The 10,192-nt window shown below is 41.3% G+C and overlaps 1 protein-coding gene across 1 annotated transcript in view; it reads left to right on the forward strand.

Annotated features, from left to right (window-relative positions):
* tpra (translocated promoter region a, nuclear basket protein) overlaps window positions 1-10,192 on the forward strand; it is a 41,390-nt gene that overhangs the window by 19,863 nt on the left and 11,335 nt on the right. The window contains exons 29-43 of the mRNA XM_050074929.1: window positions 233-364; window positions 521-651; window positions 1,738-1,948; window positions 2,054-2,203; window positions 3,061-3,174; window positions 3,405-3,509; window positions 3,738-3,950; window positions 5,057-5,095; window positions 5,416-5,610; window positions 5,888-5,999; window positions 6,092-6,285; window positions 6,713-6,783; window positions 8,160-8,359; window positions 8,522-8,710; window positions 8,944-9,056. Coding sequence (XP_049930886.1) covers window positions 233-364; window positions 521-651; window positions 1,738-1,948; window positions 2,054-2,203; window positions 3,061-3,174; window positions 3,405-3,509; window positions 3,738-3,950; window positions 5,057-5,095; window positions 5,416-5,610; window positions 5,888-5,999; window positions 6,092-6,285; window positions 6,713-6,783; window positions 8,160-8,359; window positions 8,522-8,710; window positions 8,944-9,056 — 2,169 coding nt within the window. The remainder of the gene's footprint in view (window positions 1-232; window positions 365-520; window positions 652-1,737; window positions 1,949-2,053; window positions 2,204-3,060; window positions 3,175-3,404; window positions 3,510-3,737; window positions 3,951-5,056; window positions 5,096-5,415; window positions 5,611-5,887; window positions 6,000-6,091; window positions 6,286-6,712; window positions 6,784-8,159; window positions 8,360-8,521; window positions 8,711-8,943; window positions 9,057-10,192) is intronic.

A 10,192-nucleotide genomic window follows, 5' to 3' on the forward strand; every position in this document is an offset into this window, starting at 1 on the left:
ACCTTCTCAAGTGTCGCCATGTTTATTGTTTCCTTGATGATAATCCAAGAGTTACACACGGTCTGAGTTCTCTGGTGTGTTACACGTAGTATGTTGGCAAGTATGTTAATAATTCTATTCACATTGCAGCTGGTTGTCTATGCAAACTCGTGGTTAAAAAGCAAGTGTATCTCTGGTCTTAAACTCCTATGAAACTCACAACATGTCTCTTTTTCTCCTCCTCCTCTGTCAGGTGACAAAACTCCAGTCAGACATCAGCCCATTGCATCACAATTTGTCTATGCTGTCAGAGAAAAATGGCTCCCTGCAGGCTGATAAGAGGATACTGGAGGAGGACCTCAAACGCTTGAAAGCCAGAATACAGGTAACTGTATATGTCAAGAGTGTGTATAAATGCTAATTATATATAGCATCTTGTCTCCCATTCCTACTGCAACTACACAATAATAGTTAATATTTCTGTTGCTTATTGCCCTATTTTTATAACTGCATTATTAACTGACCAACTGTCCCTCTACAGCAACTGGTTAACCAGCAGAAAGATGGCGATGTTGAGGAGAGACAGAAACTCACCACTGAGAGAGAAGCTCAACAGAGACGCATCACACAGCTGGCTGAAGAGACAGCCAAGCTGAAGACTGAACTGGCAAGGTACAACACCTATCGAGACCACACACACACACACACACACACACACACACACACACACACACACACAAACACACCATCATGCTGGATGCAACAAAAAGCTTACCATAAAGACTGCCAAAACACTGAGTACCCTGGTCATGTTGCCTGTGTTGCCTGTGTTGACTGTGTCTCAGTCAAAAAGTTGCACATGAACACACTGTAAAGACTGCAGCCAGTGATCAACTAGCACCTACACTCTGTATCTGCATTAGAGGAAATAACTCACCATAGCAGCAGATGGCGGTAGTATGTAATTGTCATTCAAAAAGGGAAACCCGAAGACCGTCTTGATGATAGTTAGCCAGTTAGCACATTAACAAAACAATCCAGAGATTGAACAGAGCATATTTATCATGTGCCAGTGAACAATAAACAAACGATCAGGAAACATTTCTGCTGAAGAGCTCAATGGGTAAAGAAAAATAATCTCACCTATTGTAACAAAGTTTGTTTTGGTCTCACTCCCTCTTGACTTTAGTTCTTTGTTTACTTTCCTTACTTCTGTTTCTCTTCTCGTACACTAAGCTGAGCTAACAATCAGAATAATTTCTTTCCCCAGCTGGCCCTGCTCACACCAACACAGATTCAACATGTTTAATCAGCCAAAAAAGCTGTTGGGGCCCATCAGTGAATAAAATCACTCTGATTGGCAGCACACGAGAAGACAAACTAAAGTGAGAAAAAAAAAAATAACAGCCCGCTCATTCCACCATGCTTTTATGCTAATATTGCAGTGTCAGAAAATGAACCCAACAAGCTTGTCATTCATCTGATGATAGTAATGTTCTTTCCTATGCTGTAACAAGAGTGTGTGGATGAAGCATTAAGTTGTTCACTTTTGCTCATGTAGCGGCTGGCTAGTTATCCAGCTAGCTTGCTAATTCTACCATGCTATCATGCCACCCTGGTTTACAGAGAATTAGGAACACAGTAATACAGGACTGTCAGCGAAACACCAACACTCATGTCATCACTTACTCCGACCTATGGTGTAACTTGATGGTCCAGTCAATAACCTACCTGACATTATTGTTATGTGTGCATCAGATCCAATGCCAGCAGTAACTCAGCTCAGTCTCAGCTGCAAGGCTTCAGAGACTCTGTGGCCCGCCTGACGTCGGAGAGAGATTCTCTGAAGAAAGACGTGGAAGCAAAGAACAGCGACATTCTGGAGAAGAACAAGACCATAACCCAGGTCAAGAAAATCGGACGACGCTACAAAACCCAGTACGAGGAGCTCAAAGCCCAGCATGACAAGGTGGGACTGCAGCTTTGGAATTGGTTCATGTTAAAGGCTGTAGTATGGATTAGTATGGATGAAAACTAAAATAGAGATGTGTGTACATGTGGCTGTGTGTTTCAGCTGGTTGAGGAAACTGCTAATAAAGCAGGAAGTGAGGCAGGTCCGAGCCAGGAGGTGCAGCAGGAGCTGACTAAAGCCCAGGAGGAGCTTAACAAGACCAGAGAGGAGCTGAACACACTGAAAGAAGAGATGCAGAAAAAAGTGGAGGAGGTGAGCCTCTATTAACCCAACATACAATTATAGAGCCAGACCAAAGTCAGTGATATGAATCAATAAATACAAATCCTGTTGATTTCTTCCCGTGGCGCTTGCATGAAAACTATTTTATTCAGTGAATGTCTGCTGTCAGTCAGCCCGGTGACGGCAGGTTGGCCAGCCACTGTCCTCTCAGCTGCACAGGAGCTGCTGCTGACAGGAGGCTGCTTCTGTGGACAGACACACTGAATGCAGCTCTCTCGAAAACACTTCATTTCTGTCAAGCAACACTCATCAAAAGTGTCATGCGCCCAAGCATAATAAGGCTTAACCTGAGGTGTGATGTTGGAGGGTTATAGAAGACAGCACTAAAAATAAAGAGATGGTGTCCTCTCAGTTTGTTTATGAGTGTGCTCTTTTTAGCCTTGTCGGGAGTGCTTAGCCTGACAACTTTTTGGGTACACTCTAATGGATGGTGGCTGATATACAATAGAATGTTTTCATGTAGAAAGCATTTGCTTATTGTCTTTAATAGTGACCTTTTCAGTAAATTGTGATTCTCACCCATATTTGTACTTTCGGTATAAAACATAATCCAAACCAAGACCGACTTCAGACACCTCAGTGAAACGAATCAATCACCCCACGTGTACTGTAATAATGCACCAGCTATTTGCTGCAGAAAAGTTGCTTAGTAATGTGTTCTTGTCTGATGTCATAAAATAATGCAAAAGCAGATCATAGGATGATGTGTTACAACATATAACTCAGGGTTTTGTCGGACTAGAATACATCAGTTACATACAAACTTGTTTCTGGTCCTTAAAAGTTTAAACCAGACTGTTTGTGTTTTTTTTTTTATTTCCAATTAGGCCCAGAAGTCCCAGCAGGAGACTGAGGAGGCCAAGAAGGAAAACCAGCAAAGCAAGGAAAAGTTCCAGGAGATCCAAAACCAACTGACACAGAACCAGAACCAGCTGAAACAGGTACTGCAGCACATATATCAGGATGTGAAGAATGCCTTTTAATTGCTGTCATTTCCTGAAGAGAGGTTCAGGTGGTAATAACACTCGTTATTGGAGTGGAGGGTTTCACTGGGTAGAAAGGGAAGGAGAAAATTCAGTTTAGGTAGCTCTCATGTAGAAGATCTAGTGAGGAAAATACAGTAGAAAGGGGGGCAATTAAAGGCTTGTTTGTCACCTCTGTGCCTTTGTAGGTCCAGTCCCAGTTGTCCCAGACCCAGACTCAACTGCAGCAGAATCAGAACCAGGTGACCCAGAGTCAGAAAGAGCTCCAGCAAGCCAAGACCCACAGCCAGCAGGTAGGAAGTACTGCCAGAGCTCAGCAATTGCTGACACAGATATTTTCATTACATCAGTCATTTTTTGAACAACTTAAAACAAAGCTATTTGCTGGATATTTAGCTGACATTTTATTTTTAATGTTGATCCTCATTGGCATGAATGTGACTATAAACCCAGAACCAAAAGAGATTCACCTGACAGTAGACCCACATTACCAGTCCAACCTCCTTCTCTTTAACTTAAAGGTACAGAACCAGTTAAAGTCGGCTCAGTCTCAAGCTCAGGCCCGTCAGAACCAGATTCAGCAGATCCAGAGGGAGCTCCAGCAGGCTAAAGAAGCCCTCCAGCAGAACCTCACTAATCAGAAAGAACTACAGCAGACCCACCAGAGCAGTCAACAGAGCCACAATGAGGAAGTCAACAACCTTAAGACAGCTCTCACCCAAGCAGAGAGCAAGGTGAGGAGCCTCTTTTCTCTTTTTTCTCTTTCAGTTCTTACCTATATTTATACCTATAGTTACTTACAATGCATACTTATATTTAGATAGCATTTGTATTTGTGTCTCATACAGAATGGACACACAGTATAGAGGGCAGTTTTTTAGGTGATCATGTTTTGTCACTCAGATGCAGTGCAACATTCTCCAGTGCTTTGCACATCTGTGAAGACTGACCGTTTAAACAGGCTTTAAAATGAGATTGCTAATGCAAGTACACTTGGTATGATATTTTGGGTTTCTATTAGAACATGTTTACATGCTCTAATGGTCAAAAAACACTTAATTTTCTTATACAGTCTGTGCCGGAACACCTGTATTCACTCTCTGTCTGAGATGCTTGGTTTTAGCGCCTGTCTCTTTAAGGCCCCCTCCAAAAAATAGCCCAGTCTGTTCTGATGCATTTCTAGGTCTTTGTATCCGTGCTCTCAGTGTCTCTGCAGCATCATTGCAGCTGGGGAATGACGGTGATGGAGTATAGCGGCAGTTTTTAACATAACATCCCCAACTGAAGCTTCTAAACACAACCCAACATGTTTCAACATGATCCAAAATCAGGGATACATTAACAACAGCTGCAACCAAGATTTCATGTTTCCCTGGCATTAGCATGTGATGTAAACACTTGCAGTGACCTGACTGGAGCAGGTGACCATATAGAGACATCTGTCAAGATCTGACATTGGCTTGCAAAAGTAGAAAAAAAGATTGAAAGCAGAGTCTTCAGAACGGACCTGAGCCAGAGGTTTTTGTTCACAGGTTTATTTTTACATATGTCATTATTTGAAACTTTGGCCACGTTTTATATGAACAGCCAGCATTGTAACACTAAATATATGTAAATATATATATATTCTTGCACATTGTATATGTGTTTGTGTAAGTCACAATGCCTATACGTAGAACCCTGTGTGCGTCTGTGTGGTATCAGCAAAGAAGGGAGTTGGTTTCTGAACAAAAAAGTGCACGTGTTTTTTGCTACTGGATTTTTTTTTTTTTTTTTTTGTATAATACTTAAGTAGTAATACATAAGTAGTTTTGTGCTTACTCTGTGCTTACCCCAACAGGTGACTGAGCTTCAGGGCCAACTGGACAGCCAGCAGAAGGTTGGGAAAAGCTTCACACTCTTTTTTTATTTATTCTATTTATTTATTTATTTATTTATTTTATTTTATAAAAAAGAGTTTAGATATTAACTCCAGTAATTATACTACCTAGTTAACATGTTGCCATTCTATACGTTCACATGACTGAACCCAATACAATCTGTAGCTCTTACAATCTTTTCTCTTTTCATCCACTTTCTCCATCCCTCCTCACTTTTCTGTCTGCCCACCTCTTCTTTTTTTTCTTCTTACATCCATTCGTTGTCTTTAAAAATGTCTCTCTCTCACAACATTTCTTCCTGATTGTTCCTCGTTGTCAGATGATTGGTGAGCGTGAAGCAGACATTAAGCGTCTTCAGGAGCAGCTGACTGAAGCTAACCAGGCTAATGAAGCTAGCCGAGCTGCTCTGGCCAGTCGGAACCAGAGTTCCCAGTCCATTCAGGCCAGTGATGCTAATGTTGCTAGTGACACTAACCAGGCACTACAAGATGAGGTGGCAAAACTCAAACAAGAGGTACTTGCAAATCATTTCCCAATATTTTTTTTTTTTAAATCTTTTTTATTTATTTGCTTTTCTATGTTGATACCCTCACATCCTTGCTAATTGATGATAAGAGAGATAGGCAAAAATCTGGAATCTCTTAAGGAAGTTTACTTGGTCAACTGTGTCAAATGCTTGGACAAGTCAATACAAAGAGCTGCACAGTATATTTTGCAGTCCAGTGTGTTATTAATGTCACTGAGCAGCACTTTAAGAGCAGCAGTTATAGTCTTGTGTTGTTCCCCTGCAGCTGTCAGAGAGCAAGAACAGAGAGGAGCAGCTCAAACAGCAGTCGGCTGAAAAAGAGGAAAAGACTAAGAAAGTCTTCATGGGAGCAAAGACCAAAATCAACCAACTAAACAGTAAGTTTCAAAAGCATTCACACACACCAAACTGAAGACGACGAACAACTAGACAATGGAGCTTTGGAGTAACTTCAGTTTGTTACCTGCAGGTGCTAAGGAGCAGCTCAGTCAGGAGATAGAGGAAATGAAACAGAATAAGGAGGAACTGGAGGTGAGGATGAACGCGCTCAAGTCTCAGTATGAAGGACGACTTCTTCGGCTGGACAGAGAGCTGAGAGAACTGAGAGAGACGCAAGCACACTCTGACCCAAGAGAGGAGCCACAGGACCAGAGTGGAGCTAAGGTACATGCATTATGCTGGCTGTGGACATGACTGACAGGAAGGTCCATAATTTGAGGCCGCTGATTACTGACTGTGTCTCACCGAAATGGACCAGATGTTTGTGAAAAGTTTTGTTCTGTGATCATGTGTATGCCCAAACAGAGAGAACTTTAGCTTTTTTAACTTCTCTCTTTATGTAAAGTGTTTTTTTTTTAATTACACAACAAAGTATCTCAGCCACTAGTAGGTAGAATGTATTTTCCTCAGAATATTATAACTTTTATTCTGTAATTATTACAACTTCATTCTCTAGATATAACTACTTTTATGCTCATGCTACTATGGCTTAATTCTGTAAATGTAATAGCCCTCTTTATAGCAATGTCCACTCTCTCTGAGTTATATCTGTCATCTAATTGCAATACAACAAACCTGTATCTGCATTTAGGTGAGTGATCAGGCCAGATCTGCAGACCAGAGACAGATATCTTTGAAGAGTCCTGCCCAAGACAGAGGAAGGTAACTAATGAAGACATGCACTCATGCACAATCACCAGGAGCTACTCAGAATTGTTGTAAATACGATTTTTCATTTACACTTCTTAGACATGTTCACTTTTCTATCAATGAATGTAATCAGACAGTTCTAGCATCACAGACATTGTTAAGTATTAAGAGCAGTCTTAATTTCATTAACAAAAACTATGACCAAATATGTTTGTCAATTACCCTTTTTTTCCCATGGCTAAGATGAGACGATGAGGAGACAGCACAGACACCAATAAACACTAACTCTGACGATATCAACATGCAGTTGACAAAAAAGACAGAAAATGAAAAGACTAAAATGTAGTTAAAGAAATAAAAGCCTTACTAAAATCTCTTCTCATCCTCATTTACAAAAAAACGGAAAAGGAGTATTTTAGACTGTTTTTATCCCTCTGCGATGGCAATAGCTCCAGCTGTAGGCGTGATATTTATGGGTTGTCCGTCCGTCCATACATCCATCCCAATCTCGTCAACGAGATATTTAAGGAACACCTTGATGAAATTTGATGAGAACGTGCACTTGCCAAATCAAATCAGTTCATTGCTGAGTCCAAGTCTTGGACTCAACAATGAACTGATTAGATTTTGGTGGTCAAAGGCCACAGTGAGCTCACAAAACATGTTTTTGGCTTTAACTTGAGAATTCCTACACTGATGATGACAAAACTAATGATAAAATGATGACAATTTATCCAAAAGGTCAAAGGTCTTATCTCAGGGACAGAGGGGGAGATATTTGATCAGATACTGAATTGGTGACACTAATCTTGAAACTGTGCTGATTGTATAGATCTTTCATGTTGCAGAGGAGAACGTGTGTGTGAGGCATCCATGTTTTCACAGACATGGATGTAAATTTTAAGAGAAACTTGACTGGTGCGCAAAGGCACACAACTGTGGGGCAGTAATTCTAGTTTTGTCCTGCATGCACCGTATCAGGACTACACTGGCATTGCAGTTTTTTTTCTAGAAGAGTGTTTCACCCTGTCCCGCCCTGTTGTGCTGTTATTGGCTCATACTACTTTGCTGTGATTGGCTCGTACTCGTGACATTGACAAGTCGAGGTCGGACATGGTTAGGGAATGGTAGAGAGGGACTAGGCGGAACCATCTTAGGTAAAATAAATACTGCGTACCAGCACCCAATGAGCATCAAATATCTTACTTACTTAAGAAAGACAACAACAAGGCTTGGGTCTGTACAGATTTCATTGTTTACTGTGGTATGAGTCATAAATGTTTAAACAAAGCTTTTTACACTGATATAAAACAAACACAAAAAAATAATTGCACATGAAAACTTAAAAAAACAAAACCCTGTAATATTTTTAATGCTTTCTTCATCAGCTCCAGCCTGTCTGACCCTCCCACTGCCAACATCCGCCCCACCACAAGCACTCCATCTCCTAGCAACAAGCCGAGCCCTTCCCCAGGTAGCAAGGCCACACCCCGTGCCAGCATCCGGCCCATGGTTACCCCAGCAACGGTCCCCATCCCAACACCTACTGCCACTGTCATGCCAACCACACAGACTGACAGCCAAGAGGGTGAGAGCAATAGATAAATGCACTTGAAATAAAAGTATAACTTAGTAGCAGATAGTAAACTGTTTAACATTCACTTTTGAAGCTGAATACAGTGTGTGTTCAGTGGGTTACATTTTACTTTAGCTGATGTGTCAAAGTGCAATATGATGGTACACCCTACAGGGCTGATGGGTGCAGGAGCCTCTGTGCACTCTACCAGCTCCAGTCTGGTGAACACATCAATAACTCAGCCAACCAGCACCCAGACCACAGCTTTTGTCCAGCCCACCCAGCAGCAGGCAGCCAATCAGGATGCCGGGCCCAGTATGGAGGCAGAGCGACCATCCACGTCCTCTTCTCTGAGTGGAACAGGTGAGCACGACCTCGTCCCAAACTCACCAGCAACCCTGCAGCTTTACAGATAACCATACAACACATAAACAACAACAAAATTACACAGAAGGCTGTCATTGCAAAGGTGTTTTTTTTCCCACTTCCTTATAACTCCATCCACTGTTGATGCCTGAGTGGATACCAGCTCAACAGTTAAATAGTGTCAACTGATACACTGATGTTATCCTGTGTATTTGGTGCAATTAAAACAGGTTCAAAGCGAGGCAGAGAGGATGATGGCGAGGAAGAGGAGAGCAGACCAGAGAGTTCACATACACCCCCAACCACGAAAAAACTACGACTAAAACCATCAATAGCTCTGCAGGTAAACACAAACACACAAACAGAGACAGAACTCAACCAAATGCTCTTTCAAAATGTTCTGCATTAGGTGCCTTTTCATTCGCTGTGCTGTATATCCTGTCAGTGTGATACTGGGACCATACTTCATACTTCAAATGTGTTGCACATTAAAGATACACAAGCTGTTTCTCATTTTAAGTTTTGTGTGTTATTTTCTTCATTGCTGTCACAAAGAGGCACTTGAATTGGCTAATAAGACAAATGCATCTGCAGTTGTTGTTTGTTTGTTTGTTTGTTTGTTTGTTTGTTTGTTTTTTAACTTTTTTTTTTTTTTTTTTTTTTTCTTAAAATGATTTAAATGTCTGCTCTTTTTACCATTAAAGGAATCAAGTGTGAGGCAAATAATTTTACCAAATTTACAGCAGATGAGACTTGAGTTGTCCTTTAGCATAATTTAAGCATCTATGTATGAAAATCAACTTGGACCTACCACAGCTCCTTTAGTCACCATAGCTTCACATGACACTTTATTCCCGCTGTGAAACTAGAAAGCTCAGAGTCAAACTGGGACCCATGATTCAGCTTTAAAAACATGCTGTAGTTGTGAAGTTCCCAACATATAGACAAAGTGAGATGTTTGGAACAGCTGTCTCTTTAAAAATAGACAATAGACTGAAGTGTTGCCGTGAAGGGAGGTGTTGTTGTGTGTCACACTGACATCTCAGTTTCTGTGGGCTGATACATTGGAAAAATGAAAGTGTGTATTTTCCCAAGTAATAGACCCTCCAAAAATGTTAAAAAAAATAAATAAATAAATTGTGGTGATTGGACAAAATTGCAAGGTCTTGCAGAATGCACAGGGATTGGCTGAATTTGCGTTAACTGTTGTAGTCACAACATCATAGAATTCTGGAGAGACTGTAATGACACTGTTACAGTGCTCGAGCCCACTGAAGAATTTTCTGCTGAGACATAAGTCCCTTAAAGGGATAGTGCACCCAAAAATGAAAATTCAGCCATTATCTACTCACCCATATGCCGATGGAGGCCCTGGTGAAGTTTTAGAGTCCTCACATCCCTTGCGGAGATCGGCGGGGGCAGCAGCTGGCACACCTAATGGCAGACGGCGCCCCAGACTAACGTCCAAGAACACAAAAT

This window comes from Epinephelus moara, chromosome 21 (genome assembly GCF_006386435.1).
Source record: "Epinephelus moara isolate mb chromosome 21, YSFRI_EMoa_1.0, whole genome shotgun sequence".
In the NCBI taxonomy this organism is placed as follows: domain Eukaryota; kingdom Metazoa; phylum Chordata; class Actinopteri; order Perciformes; family Serranidae; genus Epinephelus; species Epinephelus moara.